At 43.7% G+C, this 25,210-nt stretch overlaps 1 protein-coding gene across 1 annotated transcript in view; it reads left to right on the forward strand.

The window, feature by feature from the left end:
- Positions 1–25,210, forward strand: part of LOC146638704 (bifunctional heparan sulfate N-deacetylase/N-sulfotransferase 1-like) — a 49,123-nt gene that overhangs the window by 19,327 nt on the left and 4,586 nt on the right. The window contains exons 2-10 of the mRNA XM_085362248.1: positions 13,731–14,748; positions 17,242–17,724; positions 18,480–18,567; positions 18,961–19,115; positions 19,945–20,130; positions 21,302–21,430; positions 23,424–23,606; positions 24,052–24,148; positions 24,468–24,591. Coding sequence (XP_085218374.1) covers positions 14,203–14,748; positions 17,242–17,724; positions 18,480–18,567; positions 18,961–19,115; positions 19,945–20,130; positions 21,302–21,430; positions 23,424–23,606; positions 24,052–24,148; positions 24,468–24,591 — 1,991 coding nt within the window. The 5' untranslated portion in view covers positions 13,731–14,202. The remainder of the gene's footprint in view (positions 1–13,730; positions 14,749–17,241; positions 17,725–18,479; positions 18,568–18,960; positions 19,116–19,944; positions 20,131–21,301; positions 21,431–23,423; positions 23,607–24,051; positions 24,149–24,467; positions 24,592–25,210) is intronic.

The following is a 25,210-nucleotide window of genomic DNA, read 5'->3' on the forward strand; positions in this document are numbered from 1 at the left end:
ATCCCTTTTTTGTTAAATCTGGCTGTTCGTCCCCAGTGTTCCCCTCCCTGGAGTTTCCAGCTCTATCTCCCTGTGTGTGAGATCAGTGAACAGGCTGTTGTAACAAGCTGTTGAATAATGTAAGCACAGGGCTATAGGCCAGAGTTTCATTTAACCCTTTGATCTCTGATCACACAGTGGGTGAGGTGGACACATCGTAAATGACAGCTCGACAGCAGGGAAAAGCATCCTGGAGGCCGTTTTGCTTCTGTCTTCCTTCAGCCCTTAACTGAAGGCTAAAGTTTCCCCATCCGGGTTTCATTGGCAGTGTCTTTGTAAGCAGAAACACAGTGAGCGTCCTTAGCCTTAGTTATCTTAACATTGATGTATAATTAAAGGGTTAGAAAAGGCAATGCTGAATAATTGATATTGGAGCAAAGATGTCGTGGCATCCTGAACCTCATTGTGCTCAGTGTTTTAACTTGCAGTGCAGATAAAAGATTTACCAGTTTGCTTTCTGGTCATCTACTTCAGCTAGCAGTGTTTCATTGTGGTCAATGCTACACTGTGACTGAGGAGCTACATATATATATATATATATATATATATATATATATATATATATATATATATATATATATATATATATATATATATATTAGGGGTGCAACGATACACAAAATTCACGGTTCGGTTCGATACTTTGGTGTCACGGTTCGATATTTTTTCGATACAAAAAAATGTTCATGCATTTTTAATTTGTCATTTATTAAAATTATAAATATATATTTTAACTCAAAAGTACAGTTTTTAAATTTAACCCTAACCCTTGTGCGTGTTTTTTATTTTGACAGCGAATGCGCACCTGCGGACCACTTATGTGCAGCCCTGGTTATTTAGCTCATCATATTGCAGCCACAGAAATTCTTTTGTCCATGAAACCATAAAGCTGCACTTTCTTTTTGCCTTATAGTCTGATTTGTCATAACTTCTCCGTTTTGTGGTAAGCTTTTCTTTGGCTGTCACTTCTTCACCCTGACCTGTCTTATTTGGCTCAGCAGAACTGAAATGCTTTTACACACTCACTCACATAAGCTCAGCGATTCTCTGCGCGATCAACCTCTCACATGTTTAAGCTTGCTGCGGGAGATTTCACTTGTCATGTTTGCATAGTAAGCTAACGATTAATAAGACGATGTCAGAGGAATTGGTGCACAAATTATCATCACTCACAGATCAGTGCTGTCGCTCTCTATACACAGTTCGCACAATTGCAAAGTGAAAGCAAAAAAACAAGCCCAAATTCAAACGCGACTTCAATATGTCACATATTGACAGTGGCTCACCGATGCCAATGACATAATTACCCAGCTACATTTCTGAAAGAATGCAAAAGCATTGACATATATTTTTCCTACAATAGCCCGACGGGCAGGGAAGAGATAGATTTTGGTAGCCCGACTGAAAAAATCGCTAGCTTCGGGACGTCGGGCTAGCGATATTGCAAGCCCTGTATCTGATTGAGGAATCACTCATCTTTGGAAAAGAGAGTTTATTACAGAGAAATGGCTCTTTCCAAAATAAAAGCTATACTATCCGCTTCTTCTGGGCTATATTCTCAGCAGCATAAGGAGAATCATGTGCTAACAGCTGTCTAAATGACTCGGCTAAAGTTAGTAGCATGCTTGCTTTTTTTTGTCTGCTTCCACTTGTCTTTGCACTAGGATGATGTCGGCGTAAATGTGCAGTCATATTCGTTGTGTTCCCACTAGTGCTTTCAGGTTAATCTCTTTGAAATGACCTTAACGCCACAACACGGCAAATCTCCGTTAACGAGCTACCGCCGATCGCTCCGTGCATGGGGCTAGACGGCCAACACGTTAATGAGCTAACTGCGCTAACACACTAGTTCACACCAATGTAATTGAGCATTGCATGGCACATCCAACATACTGTTTTACTTTAGTCCATGACTCGCTTACCTTCAGGGTCATACGTCACATGAAAACCAAAATAATTCCAAACACCAGATCTGAATGAGGTTCAATTTGCCTGTTGCAAGGAGAGCTTAACTTCTGTCTCGCTAGCTTGCCCTGCGCTCTTCCTTCTGACTATGCTGTCTGTGTTGAGCGCTCAGTGGATCTGCGCTGGACAGTGCAGCCTAGGCGGAGTAGTCGAACACAGATTCACTGAGCGCTCAACACAGACAGCATCGTCAGAAGGAAAATTGATAAAATAAATTACAAATGTTGTATTGTTCGATACATATGCGTACCGAACCGAAAGCACTGTACGGTTCAATATCGATACGAATATCGTTGCACCCCTAATATATATATATACCTACCACAAGTGTACCCTGCCTCTCGACCTATGACAGCTGAATGCATGGCTGGCTGTAGATGGATGGATGTACTTTTAGGTTTCAAAACAAGGCCACGGAGTGAAAAGTAAAGCATTACCGATTTTTATCAATCAGCTGACCAAGTCATTCAGAAAGAGAAAGTATTAAGAACATATGGTCACGTTAACCCTTTGTAATCAATACGATTCCTCTCACCTTAAGTGCTTCTACTTAGCTTTTGAGCACCATATCTTGAAGCTTGGGTGTATTGATTTGCCCAGCTGATTGGAAGTTTTCCTTTAGGAGCTATAGTATAGCAGTGGGACTACAAGTGGATGGATCAGTTTACTCCTTCTTACCCCCACTTCCGTCACCACACCTGCCACAGCTAGCAAGAACACACACAAACGGCCCATCTGCGCGTGCAAATCCTCGTGTGTCAGTGCAAGAGGCTGCTTGTGTGCTCAGGAGAGCACACGTCTGAGAGGCGTATTAAATGAGAAATGTGTTACATAGGGTTTATGGTGGCGGCGTGTGCTTGAACCGCATTGACTTGAGCAGCTGCTGGGCCTTATTATGGATCCGTGGCAGGAGACAGATTTTAGATTTTTACAGGGCTAACACACTATATGACAGTCTGCTTTTCCGATTGAGTGCTAGAACCCATAACCCACTGCCGATTAACATCCACGCACTCGTGCAGAAACGTGCACACTTTTACACCCATAAACAACAACAGCAATATACACTCCATTAAATGGTCAAACAGTAGATATGCATGTCTATATAGGATGCTGTTTATCCACAGGTCTGGCAGTGTCTCTCTTCCCACTTACATATGTCTACTTTTCTCTGATTCTCTTCTTTTATCTAACAGATGCTAAAATATAGTTTGGATTTTTAAAGGTGTTCTGGGATTGACCTCGTGCGTAGCCTCAAGCCTCCCCCTTTTGTAAACTGATATACCTCATGTGTGCGTGCGCGTGCAGGCGTGGTGTCACAGTCGGATACACAGCAGCTGTGGAGGAGGCGGTGAAGAGGGGAAATGGGAATAGCCAGCACAGTAGACAGAGCCCAGATAGACCTGTCAGCTCTGTGACACCCACACATGGCTCAGGCTCTCCTCTGGGATGAGACCAGAGCAAGGGAAAGGAAGCGTGACAGGGTGCAGGTAGAGCCGTAAAGCCACGGCAGAGGTGTGGTACGCGCTGCGTAAATTCTTGCTCCCTTTTGTTCACACAGATCAACAGATTCACAAAAATAAGAAGGGTTTAACTACATGAGTGCTAAATATTTTTAGCTTAAGTCTGCAGTCAGCGGTTACAAGCTAATGTTGGGACTGCACATATAGCTGTGAACAGTAAGTTGCACAGCTACCGCAAGTTTGGAGTCCTGCAACTAATTCTGCGTTGCACAGAGGTCTGGAAGCTGGCTTAGCCACTTTAATAAAATAACATAGCTGTGTTAAAGCCACTCCTGTGTAGCTGTTGGCCTGTGTTTGGGATTTATGTCTTGCTGAAATCAAAACCTTCTCTTTATAGTTTCATAACAGAGATTCCCATAGTTCGTTTTTCCCCTTCTTTTGTTGTTGAATTTATTTTACCTTTACCAAATTATGCTGCAAGGAAGCCCCTCCAAGCATGATTCTGCAGGAACCAGGCTTTGTGGATGAAGGATGAGTTATGATGACATCACACTGTTTGGTTTACACCAAACATAGCATTTAGTGTGATAGAAGGGGGGGGGGAAGCAAAGCTCATTTTTCTCCTTATTCCAAAAACTATTTCAGCTTTGTTCCAAATTCTCCCACATGCCTTCTGGCAAACGCTAGCTGAGATGGCATCAGTTTTTTTAACAGTGATTTCTCTCTTTTTCAGTCTACCAGAAAACTAGCTGGTAAATCACCCGGGCAACTGTACATTGTCTCTCATCTCTCAGCCATGGAGGCTTGTAGGTTCTTCAAAGTTGCTGCAGACCTCTCGCTTGGCTTCAAAGTAGTGTCCTCCAATGCAGAGATGCTCAGTTTTTGAAGATGGCCATGAATTAAAGTTTTTCAATCACTGGATGGCTTATATAGACGTGTTTAGTATTTCCACTGCTGCTTACCATTTAGTATGTAACACTGCCGGGATTTTTTCTCCCCGGTCCAAAACATGTAACCATTGTGAGAGCTTTTACATTAATATTGACATATGGAGCTAATGCAAAAAAAAGGTCGTGGAATTGCATTCAAATGAACTGCTCACATTTGGTCCTTTTTTCTTCTTCTTTCAATTAAGAAACAAGCAGAGACACTCGTGCTGCCACGTTGGAAAAGCTGGAAGTATCGCTGAGCTTGACTGCGGTCGTGTTTTTTCAAACCGCGGCTGTGGAAGAAAGAATTAGAGAGAAAGAGAGAGGAGAGGAAAAAAAAGTCTCAGGCTCAGTTTCAAGCAACACATAGGATTTGTAATAAGATTCACAACTGGGCCTACAATCCGGTGTGTAGTTATTGTTACTGCGATAAGCCAATCACGAGGCTGAGTGTTTCTCTGCAGTTGGATGTGTCAAGTGTGCGCTGTTTGTTTATGTAAAACATACTGTAGACAAATTTCCACTTCCTTCCATTTATCTGCTGTTCTTGATTGTGCGCTGAAAGCAAGCTGATGATTATGAGTGTGTTTTCTTACGGGGGTGTGGGTGGGATCATATCTGTTTGATCTCGCAGGCAAAAATATGGGCAGCACAACAGAATCTCATCTCTTGTGTCAGCTATTCTTCCGCGCTGCGATATTCTCATGGGAACGCGTTTCTGCTGCGCGAATCACAGACAGATCAGTGCGGGCCGGTTCTTATCTGGACATGAAGGACGGGAAGATGGAAGAGGGAAGGTGTAAAAGTGAGGGAGAGGAAAGGAGACGAGAGAGAGGAAGAGATCCTCTGGGAATCATAATACCTGAAATTTGGGTGGGAGGGCGGCGGCTCTTGAATCTAGCCCATCATCATTTCATAAGCAGGTATTTTACTTGCCCCCCTTTTTTTTTGCAGGCCGGGATGCAAGCTCACCTCGGCTGCGTTCCCTCTGTTTCCCCTCAGATTGAGCAGATTAGACGTTTAAATTGTTTATGTGAGTGCCACGACTCGTGTAACAGCCTGCCTGGAGATTTTGTTATTAGTTTGATCGCTTTCTTTTCTATTCGTCTGCGGCCATCATGCGCGTTGTTGCCGTTTGATAGCATCTCTGGTTCATGTCAGGTCAGCAGATCTCTTATTGCTGTTCTGCTGCAGGTGGGGAGGTCCTAATAAAACCGTTGTGCTTCAGTCAGACATTCTGCGGGGCACTACGTAGGGTTTTCTCAGCTGAATGGGCATTTGATCAGCAGACCCTGCAGCATCAAACCACGCTGACACTTAAGTGCTGTTGTCTCTACGTTCCCCTTCCACTCAGGAACCCCCGACTCCCACACTCACATTCACGGAGACGTGCGTTATTCGCGAACAGTGCGACTTTCACCTCTGAGTGATGTGTATTGTCTGCATAAAGAGAGACCCGTCAGGGATCTTCAGTTCCCGATGGAGACATCAGGCTGCCCGCCATGCTCTCTTGTCCTTCACTAGCATCCTGAGATGACAGTAGATAAACAATGGGAACAAACAGGCACTCCCACCAGCATTGATCTGGCTGGCTCACCCCTCCCTGCTTTCACCAACAACGCCACATTGATTCCACCTACACTCAATTTATATGAAAGCCCCCCAGCCCACCTCCCTTTTCTACCAGGACTGACAAAAATGATAAATGACCAACCCCTTCCTCCCTCTTCCGCCACCTCCCTCTGCCTCACGTTGGCTGTCCGAGGCTCTACAAACCTATTTTCTACCCTCAGAAATCCAATAGAGTGTGCTTGCCTTTTTTCCCCTTTCTCTGAAGTGTAGTTTTTGCCGGTGTGCGGGTTGTTCACCACCTTTGCAGTAATTTCCACACATAAACATGTCACTGGGTATAATTTCAACCCTGCAGGACGCCCATATCCGTGATGTCAGAGCATTAAGGAAGACAAATGAAGGAAATTAATATGCATTTTCAATGGCAGACGCCGTAGGATCGCTTTACCCTGCGGCTAATGCCTCTGATAGTCTGCTGTGTCACTTAAAGAAGTAATCATATGCACAGTTTCCAAAATGATGTCAATTATTTTCTTCTCTTTGGCTTAATCAGACCGTCGTCTCATTATGTAATTATTATCTGGTTAATTTGTCCCCTGTGTAAATCGCACGATCGAGTTTGTGGTTCGACTGTCCATCTTAATACACGTTCAGCTTTTTATACATATTCTTTTTCTGATCCAGTGTCCCCCTATGCCTGTAAATGGGACACGGAGCGTCTATAAATAGATATACCGTGGCACCGAGCTGCTGGTGTGTGCGCGTGTGTGTACTGCTTTTCACATGTTCCGTGGAAGTGATCGAGGCCATTGATGAGGATGCCGGTTCCACTCTCGGCCCCTCCATCCTGCTGCCCAGGGGTGCAATACCATTTCACATCTCACTTAGACCCTTCCCTAATGATCCTTCTCCGCTCAGCCACAGTTTTCCCATGGCTCCCAACTCCGCACTGCTTTTCCCACTGTGAGGTGATCCATTTTACACTTCCCTCTGCTCTCAGATACCCACTGGAAAACTAAAGGAAGGTGGCAGCCAGGTTTGTGAGCCTCCAAGATGAAAATGACTCACGAGTGCCATGTATAATTTATTCCCTGCTCCTCCTGTTTCTTATTCATTTCGGTCTTAATCATTCTCACATATTATAAATGTGTAATCATGCCATTATGCCAACGCCTACTTAGGTTGTCTCCCTTGACGATGATGTTTGTGTTGATGGGATCTGATGTGATCTCTTAAATATAGAAGTCTGAGGGCAGGGTTACCGTCTTCCCATTCTCTCGATAATTGCTCCTAGGTAAAGATTCCACTACCTCGTGCGCATTTGAAGATAATTCTCTCCTTGTCCCGTTACTATGTCAAAGAATAGCATTGCAATCATTTCAATTATGACAGCGCTGGGATCGAGGTCATCGAGTGGGGCCTTGAGAAGTAATTGGAAGGGCATGGGCGAACCGAGGAAAGGCATTTTTCTTCTGCGAAATTGCCTCAGTCTTGGGGACAGCAAATTGAGGTGCTGAAAAATGATGTGATAATTCAGCCACATGGTTTGGTAAGGGGAAATTGTCTGAAAGGCACTTTCTGGAGAATTAGAAGGCAAAACTACATTTCCCTCCCGAGTCCTCTGTCCTTCACGCAGTGGCATGAAATGAATTGATGAGACGGAGGGAGAGGGAAGTGTCGGTGTAAATGTTTGCAGCTAAAATGAAGCTGCCTGCTCGCGCATTCAGATTGGCTGAAGGGTGAGAGGCGGTAGCCCGAGCGAGGATACGGTACTCCGCTCCACACTATTTCACGGCCTAAGCCTTTAATCGCAGCAGCTACAATGAATGCATAAAATGGAATTCAAATTTCAGATTGATTGATTTTATATTGATGAATGCCAAGGCTGGCTCAAGGGGAAAAAGAACTGTGACTGTGGCTTTTTTTAAACGTAACCTCTTTAAGAAGGCGAGTCCTTGCTGCTCTCATGTGCCCGTTTGTTGCTTTTAGATGTGCTTCAAAAGAAATATGAAAAATTCTTGCTTTTTGAAGTTTAATCTCTCTTAAGAAAGGGTAGGAGGCAGAATGCAAATGTGGAAATTTGCTCCGGCTTTGCTATTTACTGCTTGAGACTTGGGCATCTTGTAGCCGCGGACAGTCAGCATTTCGAAAATGTCAGGCTTTTGAGTGAGCCTTCTGAGCGAGCGTCGTGGACATCTCAGTTCTCAAATCAAAAACATGGCTGCCATCCCAGCCTCCCTCCCAATGTACTGTCAAAACTTCACCATAGTGGCTCTATTGTGTCTCATTTCTTAATCCCTTCAAGGTATCTCACACAGTAACAGAGCTGCCATAAGCACATTTGGTGCTGTTTGCAGATTAACAGGATTACAGATTATGGATTACACTAGCGTCATTCTTACCCATTTAACCTTGACGCATGCCCCGCTGAAAAATTTCAGGCCTTTGCAAACACAAGACCAAGTTCAGTGTTAGTGTTTGAACACGATACTTGGCAGTGTTGTCCAGGACTGAACGCAAACAAGCCTATCTACTATTGGAGTGTCTTGTGTGTGTTTGCGTATGTGGTCACACCAGCAGCCCTTCGATGAGGGTCCTATGGATTAGCGCCCTCACTGTTTTTCCTTCGCCACAGCTTCCATGCCTTTGAACGCAACCCAACTCCAGCGTTTCCATGGGAAACGTGCAGTTGCCAAGTCCTGTGGCGATTGAGCGCTGAGGGTCATCGTTTATTTCTGTCTGACAGGAGCAAAGGGGGCAGATTGGAGAGGGGACAGCAGGGGGGGAGAAGAGGGGGAACTGTTGGGTCCTGAGGGGATGTGGAGGGCCTAAATCTCCTTTAAAAGTTTATTTGTCCAAGGGATCGCCTACGGCGGAGTCTGACACTGGTTTGTTGGTGTTAATGTACCGACTGTCCTCGCAAATCCCTCAGACACTTAGTCGTATTCACACTTTAAAAGAAGTGCAGCAGCAGTGTCGGGGAGGGAGGGGAGGGGGCAAAAAAGGGGGGGAGACGTGTGAAGCCGCATATGGTCGACCGTAGCGTTGTTTTTCCAGAGAGTTGTTACAGCTGAGGACTAGCCTCCATCCCCCTGCTCCTCTTTGTCTCTCATTAATCTAGCACTATGGCTCTGGCTTGTTTCCAGCGATGTAGAGCGAGCAGGTTTAAGTGACCACCCACCCTGAGGAAAAGCATCAGTCTGCCCCCGGTGTCACCTGCTAGTGTTTCTGCCTACATTTCACTCTGTCGCCTCGTGTCTATCAGCCGCTCTAAAATAATGAGCAAAGTGCTTTAATTGTAGTTTTCGAAGCGTCGGGATTGATGGTTATACTTTGGGATGAATCTCTCGCTAATTTCTCTTGTCTTGTACGAGTTGATCAACTTGTCCTTTCATTTGCTATTGTCTTTCATTTTTTCCTTTCTTACTACTCTGGTCTGCCACCTCTATTTAGGGAGGCTTTAGTCCACATGTGCAATTACAGAGTTCATATTTGGTCTGAGCTCTTTCCATCACCAAGAATGAAAAGGTTGGCTATGGGATCTGCGTTAGTCTCCTACTGCCGCTCCTTTATGCATGAGTTAGGACTCTGGCAGACTGGAACACCGTGGTGTCTGTGAACCCTTTTGGCTTCTCTTCACCTTACCCAATATGTCTGCTGGCTATACCTCTCATCAGCTTCTGCAAAGCATGAAATATTCATGTCCCCCTTGCTTTCTCCCTCTGCATTTTTGAATCTATTATTTTGAAGAAAGGAGCACAGGCACGTTTCCAGCTCTATCTCGGCCTCTTCCAAGGTATACGTAGCACATTAGGTGAGATGGGCATGCAGACATTTTGAGATCCATTAGCCATTATTCGGTTTAGGTGCTTTATCTTCAGCCCCATCATGGTCTAATGTATTGTACTCTCTATTTAACGGGTCTGACCTCACTGCTTCGCACTCAAGGCCTTGAGATTTCCCTTTATTTGTGTCTGCTTCTCTCACTCCGCCTCTCAGGCCTTCTCTTTCTCTCTGCCTTCTTCCTTTCTTCAGCTGTAGCTCACTGCATCGCAGTGTGAAGGTCAACATTGGGAGGCGGTCATCTCTACTGTGATTTGGGCAAGAAATGTGGTTTCCTGTGAGTCTGCTCAGTCTTTCCGCGCTGCCATTAGATCTGCTTCCAAGCCATGTTAACAGTGTCATTAAAGTCACAGCAGTGCTTATTGTCTCCCTGCAGACACGGCCAAAGATAGCATGTCTTCAGTCTGATTACACATTAACAGGAATTGACTTTAATATAGCTCTGATCGGGGCAGGCCACTATGGCTGGAAATGGAGAAATCTGAAAATATATACATCATTAGAAGGTTTATCATTTGGGGAGGAAACATTTTACTAATTAGCGTTCAACCAAACCGGTTAGGATTAATTTGTTTCTCTTTTTTGTTTCTTCCTGTTTTAAAAACAAATCTTTTGGCATTTGACTATTCGTCAGAACAAAATAAATCTTTAGTGTCCATGTTCTTAATAGACCACTATAAATGTGTTACTTTGTTGTTAAATCTACATTGTTGTTTCTCTTATCACAAATATTCTTGTGTATTTCAATGTTTCTTCCTGCATATCTGCTGACATACGCTCACCGGCCAGTTCATTAGGTACACGTTGGACCCCCTTTTGCCTTTAAAACTGGAAGCACTCCTCAGAGATTTTGGTCCATATTGACATGACAGCATCACACAGCTGCTGCTGAATTGTCAGCTGCACGTCCGCGATATAAATCTTGTAATGTAGATTCCTCCACATCCCAGAGGTGCTTTATTGGATTGACAATCTGGTGATTGTAGGGGTCATTTGAGTACAGTGAACTCATTGTCATGTTCAAGAAAGCAGTTTGAGATGATTTGAACTTTGTGAAATGGTGTCTTATCTTGCTTAAAGCAGCCATAAGTAGACTGCTTCACTATGCATAAAGGGATGGACATGGTTGGCAACAATACTGCCAAGAAAATAATCCCACACTTTTACTGCAATCAGCAGCCTGAACCAATACAAGGCATATATCCGTGCTTTTATGTTGTTTATGCCAAATTCTGACCCCACAATCTGAATGCTGCTGCAGAAATCAAGACTCATTTTTTTCTGTTCTTGTCTGATATGATTGATACCCGTTGTGGTCTTCTGCTGCTGTCGCCCATCTGCTTCCAGGTTGGATGTGTTGTGTATTCATCGATCTTCCTCTGCATACCTTTGTTGTAACAAGCAGTTATTTAAGTTGCTGTTCCCATCTTATCAGCTCACAGCAGCCTGGCCATTCTCCTCTGACCTCTGGCATCATGGCATTTTTCTCCCAGAGAGCTGCCACTCACTGGATATATTCTCTGTAAACTCTAGCGATGGTTGTGCGGGAAATTTCCAGTAGATCAGCAGTTTCTGAAATACTCAGACCAGCCCATCTGGCACCAACAACCATACCACATTTAAAGTAACTTAAATCACCTTTCTTCTCCATTTCAATAGTAAGTTTGAACTTCAGCCGGTATTCGCAATCATGCCTCTATGCTCATTGAACAAAACAACTTAGAGCTAGCTGCTTATTTAGTTTAATGTCCAATAGTACATTAAACTAAATAAGGTGAGCATATGCCAAAAGGCATATGCTCACATATTTAAAAGGAGGAAAACTATAAACTTACTATAATTTAAAACTAGGAACTCACTGTGGTGAGGTGAAAAGATACTACAACAGAGGACAAGGGGGGACAGCAAGTATATCTACACAGGAGGGTGATGGGGGGAGTGGAAACAGCTGCGGAGAATGAGACACCGTTAAACCAAATCACAGTGAACAAGACAAAGGAAGCAAAAGTAAAAACAAAGCACCAGGACTACAAACTCTCAAAGTAAAACAGGAACTGATGACTTAATGAGGAAAACATCATACACGAGACATGAATAAACTAAATGCAAGAGGCTTGACACGGGAGGGAGGAAAAGAGAACTAGACTAAATTCGCTAGGAGAAGGAATACAAGACATAATCTAAACCTCACACAACCCTGAGATCTCAATATATATCGAGTAAATAAACAAAACTAGAAAGTCCAAAAACTCAAATGCTGGGAAAACAAACCCATGACCATAAAACCATAACACATCATCGTGATACAATTTTAAGATCAAGTGAATAAGGTTTGTTGATTAATATTCTGGTCCTCATTATTGGAGCCATGTAGATTTCTGAAGCATCTTGACGCTGAGAAATCTAAAAAGAAAACTGTGCTTCTTTACAGTGGTAATAGTTGTCACCCTGGTCATGTCCTCTGCTTCACTGTTTCCATCAGGAGTCACTTCCTGTGGCTAATCATACTTTGATATGCTGTGGCACGAACCCTGGCTCCATAAGAAAGGAACAAACAAGGTACCCGGGGATCTTCAAGCAACCAGCTCTGTTGGTTTTTGTCTGCACCGCTGTGATATATTCTCTGAACACCCACTGTTTTTTTTCACTGCCTCTCTTTACATTAGTCTCTGCATCCCCATGAAGGGAGAAGTTGGACACGACTCAGAGAAAAAAGACGTGCAATTTCTTCCACAGATCTTGCAGGAGGCAGATTTAAGGCATCCTGTTAAGCTTAGCTGGAAGGATAGCCGGGGCAGAGACGCTTGCCAGACCTTGATTCTCATTAAAAGGACACCGGATGCACTTGATTTTCTCCACTTTGGAATTCCGTTTGAGCCGAGCTCAGCGCGGCCACTTGTGTATTTTTGACGTTACTGCTTACTTTTAATTAAACCTAGGTTTATCGGGTTACCAATAAACCCTTTAATGGCATTATTACATCTACTTTATGTCCCCTTTGTGTCTTGCTGGGTTTCGTGGTCACTGTTTAATGTCTTCGGGTTGAGGGGTATGTGTCTCTAATGCAGCATCTATGGTTTTTACACAGGGATGTGTGCACGCTGCAATAGCTCTCCCGCTTAATGGTCAGACCATTTTCCATGCAAAGGTAATGATGCTCCATCTCATTTCTCCACCAGGAGACTTAATGGAGAAATGATGTTTTTGTAAGTGACTCGCTCATACCATTCTCATGCTGGATGCTTTACTTTTCACACTTGGCTTGATGGAGGTTGCCTAAAGGGCTGGTATATTATGTTAGGTCTGCTGAGGGTATGGAAATGTATATAGAGTGTGATAAGGGATTTTTTTCCAAGAGTAAAGGATCCTTTTGTTGCCAGGTCTGTCTGTCACTCCCATCCACTCCTCTGCTCTTGGATCGCTTCCCTTCCATCGGCTTGTTTTTCCTTTCTTCTCTCCGTTTTGGTTCCGATACTGTGCGGATTTGAGAGAAATAGAAGGCGAATGTCCCCATGGGCGATGGCTTCACTTGCACGCAGTCACACAATTCTGAGCTGAACTGGGAATTGGCTCACCCTGAAGCTTTGTCACTCAAATTTTGCCTATTGATTGTGTGGAGGCTGCGTGAGCGGGTGATTTGTGTGTGTGTGTGTGTGTGTGTTATGTTTGCACACACAGGGGTTAGGCGTGTGTGTGCGTGTGTGTAGCGGAAAACTGGCAGCTCTTACTTTGTGTAGGTGAATGCAAGGACTACTTTGGAGCGAACTTTTGGAGTGCTGGCACTGCCAGTATGCAACATCTCCCACACACGGCTAATCCCACTCAACAAAAGAATGTGATATGCTGTTTGTTCTATAGGAGCTGATGCTTGTGCTGTTAGATTTTAACGCTATTTCCTTCTGTCTTGCCGTTTTTCTAGGTCAGGAGATTTAATCCTGGGGGAATGCTGTTGAGATGACCTGCGTGGCCTTTGTTTCCTCAAGAGATTATTCTCCAATCAAAAGAGTGGAGCAAAATCGAGCCAGGACATGCTTGACAGGTTTACATGATGGACAGGTGATGGAGTCTTCCATCATCTTTCTCCACCAGTGACTCGGCCTGCCAGCTCTCCCCGCGAGGCATAAGTGTGTACCAGCAGTCCAAGGCCCCTTATTTGTTTGCCATGGTGACATAAGCAGTGCTGCAATATGAGGGAGAACCAAAACCGCCTCATTTCTTTCTCCAGTAGCTCCTGCAGCTGCTATCTTAATGCTTCTTATATTTAGCTCCATAACAAGGCTGACCTTGCTCTGAGAATCCCCTGCTCGCTGTCCTCTATCCACACCGAGAGAGAGACTGTCCCCCAAGGTGTGCTGCTGAGCCGGCGCGGCAGAGCGGTGTGGCGTGAGACGATGCTGGGATGTGTGACCCGCCTCCGTCGGCAGGTCCGTCTCCTCCCCCTGCAGACCTCGCTGATACTTCTCTTCCTCTTCTGCACCGTCAGCGTCTTCATCTCAGCCTACTTCCTATATGGCGTCAAGCGGGAGCTGGAGCCATCAGGAGGGGGTGTATCCGGAGCCGAGGGAGCATCCGCCGACACCGATGACCCAAGGGTCACTCCATCCCGACTGCTGCCTTTGCGGCCTGTCTCAGGGGGCCCTGGGGCAGATCCCGGAGGGACAAGGACAGAACCTGTTGTCCTGGTGTTTGTGGAAAGCCAATATTCTCAACTGGGGCAGGAGATTGTGGCCATTTTGGAGTCTGGCCGATTCAGGTACCGGACTGAAATCTCTCCTGGCAAAGGGGACATGCCCACATTGACGGACAAAGAAAAGGGGCGTTTTACACTTGTTATTTATGAGAACATTCTCAAGTATGTCAACTTGGACGCCTGGAACCGAGAGCTGCTGGACAAATACTGTGTGGAATATGGAGTAGGCATCATTGGCTTCTTCAAGGTTAGGACAACACCACACTCCTTCTGCCTCCCCCTTTCTCTCCCCTCTCTCACTCACACCTTCTGCCCTGTCCATCTGGCTCCACCGTCTCTAAGGAGATGGGATTCACAGAGTTGGAAAGACCTGCCTGGTTCAATATCACTCTGTCCCACGGCAGTGTCTTCTGTCTCTCTTATGTTCTCTGTATCAATGTTTTTCTTTATTCTGCAATCTGGCCTTCTTCTCTTTTCTTCCTCAGTGTCTTATTTCTCTGCTTTGTTTTAACCTACACATGCATTCCCCAGCCTCCTTCTCCCTCTGTGTTTCTCTCATGCTCTCTCCTTTTTCCTCTAGATCAGTAAATCCGTAGATGCTTATGTTTGCCCAAGGCCAGCTTTTTTTTCTTTCTTCTAAGGTGTTATGGTTTTAATCACCATTTCTGAGCCATGTACAGAAGATCTAGAGATGTAGAAGAAATTTTAGGCAGGTCATGGTTTCCTGGCAGAATTTACCACAAGGAGAAAGAGAAAGCAACCAGTACACTTACACATCTGCATGATTGATGTCGTTGTCCCGTTTTGGCCTTTCCTTGATGGATATCAGCGAGTTTGTTACATACACATGAAGTCCACTACAGACGCAGATGCATTGCTTCTAATTAGACTCCAGCTGTACAACAGTGGACTTGCATCTGCTCTGCATCTGTAATTAGCTTTGGCTACTTTTTTCATGTAGCCCTACAAAGTTTATTTGGATTATTTGTGATTTACAACTCTGTGTTGTTTACAGTTAAAACTCTACAGGGTTCACATGACCGTGAACACGAGTAGCATGTCTCCAGAGTTTTGCACACTGTAGAATTTCCCGTATAGCAAACATGATATGGTATGTTTTTGGTCATGTGTAGTCTGTGCAGAATAAAATAGTTGTTTTTTTAAATGAAATAAAATATTTCGACTGATATAGTGGCTGATATTAGCCATTTGCCAATATATCGATATTGTTTTCTCATATTAATAAAGACTCATAAATAACTACATCTAACAACTGTTAGGGAAATCATAAAAATTCTGTGTATTAGTGAGGCTTCATCTCCTTCATAAAGCACGCCTGATATATGGAAAAGGAAATTGATGTTGCATGTGTGCTTGTTTATTTTTCTACATATTAGGTGCTGATAAGATAAAATACAAAGAAAAATAAATACAATTAGATAGTTAAGCATTGCAATAGTTGTTATCTACAGCCTCGGGGTAATTTAACTCCAAATGATGCGGGGCAAAAGAAGCCAGAATGAACGAATGGTTAAAGAAAATCAGCTGATTTGTTTTTTATTAGATTTTTAAAACTACTAAATATGATCAGAGATGTAACGTATAGTTTGCACACATGAATGGGAAAAACGGTGACGTGACACCACGCAGTTTGTGTTAGTGTCAACTTTTCTCGCTAACACCCACGCGCTGTTTTGTATTTCTAAAGGAAGACTTAAGTTGTGCAACATGAAGTGACTGTAAGTAATCATACAGCAAATCAAGCGAATACACTTTTTGTCACGTGTAGTCTGCGGAGAATAAAATGCTCCTTTTCAATGAAATTCGAGCTTGACTGAAATGTTGGCCAAGTTTTCTGCCCTGTCGGCATCGGCCACGAACACAACGGCAAACGGCTGATTGGAGCACAGTCGGGCGGAGCGTAAACGAGTAATCCACGACATAAACAAGATTATATTTAAATGGTTTCCTTATGGTTTGTTAATAGGGACTCATAAATGACTGCACATACCAAACGTTAGGGAAAGGCGTTTATATTTTGTGCATCTAAAAGAAAAAAAAATCTGACTTTTAAATCACCAAATATTTGTAATTTTGTCAATCTCAAAAATCTAATGTCAGACAGGCTCTAAATGCAGTCTACCTCACAGAGCAGGCCTAATTTGTAATTAGTATTTGTATCACTTTCTTCATATTAGTTTCTGATAAGATGTGATGAAAAGAAAAATCAATTAGATGACATGGGTAATCACTTTATTTACATCCACAGCCTCGAGGTAAATGAGTGTTACAAATGAACGTTTCTTTAGATATAATCACCATCATGTGGACACTGCACAGTGTATATTAGTGTTAATGTTTCTAACTAACACCCAAACACTGTGTTGAAATTCTAAGGAAGAGTTATGTTGAAGTGCAAGATGAAGTAAGAGAGAATCAGGGAATGGCAAGTTTTGGCGGGGAAATTTCATTAAGCCTTTGCTGAAGTCTCAGTCTCAGAGTCTTTGAGAACACAGCAGGAGGTTATTCATTTTGACTGCAATCTCAGGGCATAGCAGATTGAGCATAGCAGGTAGAAGCTGCCTCATGCCTTCACGTTTGAGCAGGCCTGACATTCCTTATTTCACACATGACTGGAGAAATTGGGGAGTTATTTCCAATGCATTTCTGTCTTCATCACTCCAGTGTATGATGAATCTGTGTGATTTCTTTCTCGTCTCTGTCTCTCTGTGTTGATCAGGCCAATGAAAACAGCCTGCTCAGTGCACAGCTGAAAGGCTTCCCCCTCTTTCTTCACTCTAACCTGGGTCTGAAGGACTGCACGGTCAACCCCAAGTCCCCGCTTCTCTTTATCACTCGATCTGGGCAGCCGCTGCCAGGTCCTCTCCCCGGAGATGACTGGACCGTCTTTCAGTCCAACCACTCGACATACGAACCCGTGTTACTGGCCAAGACCCAATCAGCTGAGAGCGTCGCGTCGATGGGGCAGAATGCTGCTCTGTTGCCATCAGTGGTGCAGGACCTGGGGCTTCACGACGGCATCCAGAGGGTCTTGTTCGGCAACAATCTGGCTTTCTGGCTGCACAAGCTGGTGTTTGTGGACGCTGTGGCCTTTTTGACAGGGAAGCGACTCTCGCTTTCTCTGGAGCGCTACATCCTTGTGGATATAGATGACATCTTTGTGGGCAGAGAGGGTACCCGCATGAAGGTGCCTGACGTAAAGGTGAGTTTGTGTTTCAAAGTGCTAAAAAAAGAAAAACATCTTCTCAGAATAGTAACTGAACCCACTTATCTATTCATTAGCCGCTGTTTTTCAACAGCCCTTTGCTGGAAAATAAAAAATTGCCTCACACATAGCATGTTCTACCCTCTGCCAGTCATACAGAAACCCCTTCTTCTCACTCCTCTACTCCTTTTGAATGCATTCGTCCCAGTAGGCTGCTCAAAGCTGACAGGCCCCACTGCTCACACTGTCACAGAAGCTCCACAGCAATGAATATTTCAGGGGCCCAGAGACATACAAAGAATGTTGAAAAGCTCCTTGCTTGCGTCCCCTCAGAGCAGAACAGGCTCGCCTCACATGTGGAGGCAGAGGGTATGAGAAAAAGTTATGGAAGAGGCATCAAGGCCCCCCTCACTGGCAGCGCAGCAGCTAGCTTTTAGAGACGCATCACACCCTGACATGATGGAGAAATCTGAGCGAGAGAGAGGGGGTGTGCACTGGGAGCCTCATCCAGCACGGAGATCAAATGAAACAAACACCCGAATCAGAGGAGAGCAAAATATCAAACAGAATGGAGGAGAGGAGTGAGGCAACTGGGAGTGGATGCTGGATGTTTACCGAAAGAAACTTTCAGAATAAAATATGCATGTGGGCACAAGACCGAACGGGTGTTCGCGCTTTCTCATTAATGCGCTCGTGCACCGGTTTCAGCGCATCGTGTATTGACTCACCCTCCTCTCCTCCTACTGTTTCAGGCCCTGCTGGAGACACAGAGGGAGCTGCGCACCCATGTGCCCAACTTCACCTTCAATCTGGGCTTCTCAGGGAAATTCTTTCACGCTGGTGAGATGCAACCCGACGAGAACTTTTGCCAGTTGCTGAGATAAACTAAAATAAATAAAACTTCAAGCTGGTGAAGTCGTGATTCATATTCTTTAATTTTGCTTCTCCTCTCTGTCCTCTCTGTCATGCCCTGACTTTGTCCATTTCCTGCTTCTCATTTCTCAAATGCTTCCTTCTAATATTTGAACTCTGTCTCTCCCTTTGCCTTGCTGACTTTCATTTCCTCTCCCTGTCATCACTCGCTCCATTTTACCTTTGCCTCTTCTTTGTCATCTCCCATTTTTATATCTTCAATTTCCTCATAACCCGCCGCCCCTCATTTTTGCGCTAACCCCGTTCATCTCCCTCCATCTCCCCCTCTTCCTTTCCCATGCTATTCTCTCTTACGTCCAGGATCTGATGAGGAGGACCTGGGAGATGACCTGCTGCTTTCCTATGTGAAGGATTTCTGGTGGTTTCCTCACATGTGGAGCCACATGCAGCCCCATCTATTTCATAACCAGTCCGTGCTGGCCGAGCAGATGTTGCTCAACAAGAAATTTGCCATGGTGAGTCAGCTTGGGGGTAAAGGTCACATCGCTGTTTTGAGTAAACACAGTGATCGGCCTTATCTTTTGCATATCCTGCTGTTTTGATTTAAATAGGCAGTCTCGGACGAGCTGGTGACGTTTTTGCAAGTAAAAAAACCCAAAAACAATAAAGATTGAAGCTCACTTCAGTTAGCGGCACACGTGCCTCGAGCAGCTGTTTTGTCTGTAATACAAAAGGGCATCTGGTGCATCTGTGCCTGTAGCCAAAAAAAAGTCTTGCGTTGTTTTGATTAAGAATGCAAAACTAGTGCAATTTTAATCAGATGTGAAGATTCGGACCTGCATGTCTTCTGTGCAAGAAGACGCTGTGGAAGTAGGCTTGCTGAGGCGTCGTTCGGCTCTTATCTAATATCTCGCTGTGGCTGCTCTTTCCTTCCTCACTGCTCGCTCACTCACTCCTCAAACAGAGACGCATAAAAATGAACTTGTTCAAAAAGAATGATTTCCATCTCCACTAACAATGTTAGCACGTGCGACGCATCTTCTATGACCCCTTTAACAGTTAAAAAACAAGTCTAAGATTTAACTGCACAGCAGCAACGGGAAATTATAGGTTTGGTAGAGCTCTTAAATGGTGTAATATGAGCAACAGAACAGCGAGCCCGTTATTAGTTGCATAAATTTGCACACGCTGCATTGTTTTCCTGTGAATTCCTTCTGCTTATACAGTCAGTGTGAATACAGCAAAGAAAACGCAGACACCCTTTTCAAATTCAGACAATTCTCAATATCCCCAGAGCTTGACGGGTGTCGTTAAACCTCGCCTCGTTTTCTTTTTCATCCCCAGGAGCAGGGGATCCCCACTAACATGGGCTACGCGGTGGCTCCTCACCACTCGGGCGTTTACCCTGTGCACATACAGCTGTACGACGCCTGGAAGAAGGTGTGGGGCATCAAGGTGACCAGCACAGAAGAGTACCCGCATCTAAAGCCTGCTCGCTTCCGGCGAGGTTTCATCCATAGCGGCATCAGTGTAAGGCAACTTTTCATACACCCAGGCATTCGAAAAAGCCTCGTTATCTTCTTACCTCTGGCTTGTTAGCTTTCTCTCCACTTGGCTTCTCAACATCCATTACCTTCTGAGCCAATAATCCCTTTCAGGGGGCTCTTCTACTATTTATCTTCTACTATTTACATATTTTATCACTCCCCCCTCCTCCTTCAGTTCTTTTATATTTATTCCTCTCTTATGACCAACTCTCTTTTCAACCTGTTCTTTTGCCCCTCATCTACTGCTCTCAGCGTGCCCGCTTTTCCTAGATGATAATTGTGATGACAGTGTTATTATTTTCCATCTTTGGAATCAGGAGTCCTGCAAAAGGCCAGTCCTGCTTGGTTGTATTTCCTATCGAGTGCCAAATGATAATGTAGTCAAGTGAACCAGTCTTGCATGAGACACCTGTCTAGGTTGCGCTGCCTAGGAGGCCTCAGCAGCATAATGGAGACTGACATCCTTGGCAACAGCATAGCGAGTGTCTGCATACAGCAATCATTGAAATGTCAGCACTCCCTCCTCAAAAAAAAAAAACAGAAAGAAAAATACACTTGACTTTATTCAGCTTCGGATCCGAGTTGGTGCTGAAGAGAGCAAAATTAAAGATGAATAGAATACATTCAGGAGGTTTTAAAAGGTGGGTGGGTGAAGGGGGGATCTTATCCATTTCTTTCCCAGGTTGACCTTCACTGCTGATAAGAGGCAGTGCAGCCTCAGTCCAGTTGCTTTGTAGTGCTGGCATTCAGTCAGCCTGTGTGGTCCCACAGTTCTGTTCCTGTCCTTGAGATAGAGCAGTCTGAATGGACAGTCTCCACTGCTTACTGATGATTGATATTCAGTTCCCCTGACACTCCAAACTGTAAACGCATTTCCATGAATTTCCATATAGACTCGGAGTGAATAAGAGGTTTGCCTTGGCTAGATGAGCTGCATAATATGAATGTTATTGGAAGCAAACAATGTGTGGGGTAACTGCTTGAAGTACTGACAGCTTCGCTCTGCTCTCAGCGGAGGGCTGATGGTGTGTATTTATTTGTGACAATGCACTTCTCATGATCCTTTTTTTTTTTTAACGTGAGTGTGTAACTTCATTCCCTTTTTGTTTCCTCGCTCTTGGTTTGGTGACTTTGTGTTTTTGTTCGTGTCGCAGGTGCTGCCCAGACAGACCTGTGGTCTTTTCACGCACACTATCTTCTACAAAGATTACCCGGGCAGTCCGAATGAGCTGGACAAGCTCATCAATGGTGGAGAGCTCTTCCTCACTGTTCTTCTGAACCCCGTGAGTCAATTACACATCCGCACAGCACCTCGATAGTCTTGCGAGCTTGGAAAAACCGTTTTACTGATGGTGTAAATTGAAATTTAAACGAGGGACGGGACAATGACTAGTCGGTGAGTCACACAGGGATGTCTGCATCAAGCGCACTCTTTTTTTTTTACTCTGCTGCGAAAGCTTCTGTCGCTGGAGCAAAAACAGTGTTGAGAATTCGTTGTGTTTGTCAGCATGTTTTGTTTGAGATGATATAAATGGGTTAGTCTGGTCTGAAGATAATTTTTGCAAGGCTTTACTTTTTAAGTGAGACTTGTTTGTGTCACATAATTATAAAGTGTTGTTTCAACAGTTTTTTTTTCTTTTTTTAAACTGCCACTTCCTCTTTTGCTCGAAACCTTTTCCCTCATACTGCGTATAATTAACTGTGATCCAGGAAAAGTTCATCTGAAGGTTTTAGTGGCTTATTGAGAACTGGGGCAGCATGCTCTAATATTTAAAGTCTATTATACTGTATAGTGATAGTAATGAATGTCAGAGTCATTCATCTGTGATTAATATGTTTATTTTTATTTTTTTAATAATGTAGTGCAAAAGTCTCGAACCACCCCTCATTTCTTTATATTTTGCTAGGAAAATGCAGTAAAGCATAAATGGAAAATAGTATCCGGGGCAAAACCACAGTTTGTACAATTTGAAAACATGCGGAGGTCAAATTTTAGACTGACCACATCAGGCAAAACATTGTTAGGCAAGCTCTGTTGTCATCTTTTTTTATGTAGTTTTCAGGAAAAGCTCTCCAGGCTTCTCGAAAGACATTCAAAGCTCATTTTGGGGTGTTGGCTGTGTTTTGCTATGTCCTTTGTTAAGATGTTCCCACACTGTTTCAATAATATTGAGGTCTGGACCAATCCATGACTGATAGTGCTGCATTTTTTGTTTTTGTTTTTCTGACCGTTTACTGCATTGGTCCATTCGTTTGCGTTTCTTGTCATGCTGAAAAGGGAAGCTGTTGCCAATCAGATGCTTTCTGGATGCTATCACATGGTGGATCCAAATCTGTCGATACATTTCTGTGTTCATAGTTCACTTTTGACAAGAGCCCAGCCCCTCGAACCATGACAGAGTCTCCATTGTGTTGGGCTCCTGACCCCCTCCGTACGTCTCAAGAGTGATTTGAAATTAAAAAAAATTATGTTTCAGTTCATCACCCTGTAAGACCTTTTGTCACCTTTTTTCAGTTCAGTTCTTGGGTAATTTTGCTTACCATTTTTGCTTACCACTTCTTCTTTTGTCTTTCAGTTATCTAGTTTCCTTAAACTGTTTTGTTATGTTTTGCTTTGGGGTTTTCAAAGAACACACTGTACACTGTGGTGAGGTATGCCGATAGCTCTTTGGAAATCACATTTGTGTTGCAAGAATACTATTTTACATGTGTAAAACTCTTTTATCTTGCACATTTTTGCACAAAGTAACAAAGTGCCTGAAGATGCACTTCAAAACTGCTAAGTTGCCTTATGTTATGTGTAGGCTCGACTGGTTCATCACTTGAGTTCGGGGCCTTTTTGTGCTTGAATGATTCATAGGTCAGTGTTTAGTGTCATTCCTCTGAGAACATTCCTCTGATAATGGTAAGAAAAAGTGAAAGACCTTCATAAAACCTTGCAATGAAATCTGGCTACTTGGAAGCAAAATATTTTTCTAAAAGACAGGTGGCTCAAGACTTTTTCACAGTACTGTAGTACTGTTGGCAAAGTGTGCTCATAATAATGTACCAGAGTTAGGATTTGCTTTTGTTTGACATAGGCAGACATTTCTCACTTGAAAAGCTGGACTCACTAAATGTTTGTCATTTTCTGTTGTTTTATTTCCTGTCAAATTCACATAATCACAGACAGTTACATAATGTACACAGTTTACCACGTTTTCAGTTCAGACCATATTTTGTTTGTCTTCTTCCCCTTTTATAACTCTCTCTCCATGTTTCCCTCTCCGTTCGCAGATCAGCATCTTCATGACCCATTTGTCCAACTATGGGAACGACCGCCTCGGCCTATACACCTTCAAAAGCCTGGTCATGTTTGTCAAAACATGGACCAACCTGAAAATGCAGACCCTGCCGCCTGTCCAGCTGGCTCAGAAGTACTTCAGCCTGTTCCCATCTGAGAGAGATCCCCTCTGGCAGGTGAAAAGAACATACTGAGTGTAATATTCCTTATTTTTTATATTTTACTGAAACTCACAAAGGAGGGACGATTCCAGAACCTGCTCCAAGTCTGCGCACGTATTCTTAGAGCTATGAAAATGAGAAAAACAGCATATGTTCACAGTGGCAGCTATTGCATAGCTTAATGAGCAGGCTAGATACAATTACAGCCCATTACGGGGGTATCATCCTTGCTGTAGTCAGTATACACCATATATCACCACCGCACAGGCCTATCGCAATTGTTGAGATTTGCAACACTGCAACGTGTAGTTAGATTTTCCCAAGTTAGGCCGTGTCATAAATCAAGCAAAGCCTGTGCGTAATACCTTAATGATGGCCACTTCACCATTTGGTTGCTCTCATATCTGTTAAAAATTTGTAACACTGGATGTTTTTTCAATGTGTTTTCTGTTGGCTACAGGATCCTTGCGAGGACAAAAGGCACAAGGACATCTGGTCCAAAGAGAAAACATGTGACCGCTTCCCCAAACTGCTCGTCATTGGTCCTCAGAAGACAGGTGAGAAGCAGTACTTCAACACCCTCTACAGGACATAGCTAGAAGTGATTAAATGTGACGATTGCCATTGTTATTGTATCTTTATTTCAGACATATACAGAAAAAACAATATATACATGTTTAGCTTTACTCAGTACATTCAGCCATTCAGTTCAAAAGCAGAAGTTATCTTATGAGAGGTTGTCACCGTGGTTGACTGTAGATGTCTGTTACATTACACTTAAATCTGCTTTCTAATTATATTGTTAGAGACTTCCTCTTTCTTCCTCTCACCATCTTCATCATGTCAGTGACGCTTGCTGTGCTGTTCTTCACTCAGGGACAACAGCACTCTACCTGTTTCTTGGCATGCACCCTGATCTGACCAGTAACTACCCCAGCAAGGAGACTTTTGAGGAGATCCAGTTCTTCAATGGGCATAACTACCACAGAGGCATTGACTGGTATGTATTTTTACACTCGCCTCTTTTTTGTGCAGTGGGAAGTAACACTTCACGAGTCAGAAATATCCCCATAATATAATTAATGTTCACATTTTTTCACCCCACCCCCCCTTGTCTGGTGTGATGCTGCAGCATCGAAGCAACTGACAGCAACTGTTCACAGTGCTCTTAATTTAACATCCCTCTTCGGCGTGTTGGCATATACGCCGGACTGTGAGTGGAAAAAGGCAGTTTTCACTTGTAATTATAGTCACAGTTGCTTCACAACTTTGCTGCACCTGCATCTGGAGTTACGTTCTCCCATATGTTTAGGTAGGAGCACAGGTTAGATCATTTGCAGTTAAATCAAAAGAAAAAAAAACACAAAGTGGCAACGGCAGTGAACAATTTATTTTCACTTTGTTAGTAAAAAGCAAAAAAAAAAAAAAGCAAACGACGCCACCTCACAACAACAAATCCACTCATTTGTGACATTGCCGAGAGCAAGACCAGCAACGCAATTAACACCCATTCATCTAAAAAAAAGTCACTGTTTTGAGTTTCCTGCAGGTTTAATTGACTTCGAGCAGCATTAAAGTGAAGCTTCACGCGCCACTGCAGACAATCTGAAAACAATCCA

This window comes from Diplotaxodon limnothrissa, linkage group LG2, assembly GCF_057381915.1.
Source record: "Diplotaxodon limnothrissa isolate DT_005_m linkage group LG2, D_limnothrissa_male_GT1.1, whole genome shotgun sequence".
Classification (NCBI taxonomy): domain Eukaryota; kingdom Metazoa; phylum Chordata; class Actinopteri; order Cichliformes; family Cichlidae; genus Diplotaxodon; species Diplotaxodon limnothrissa.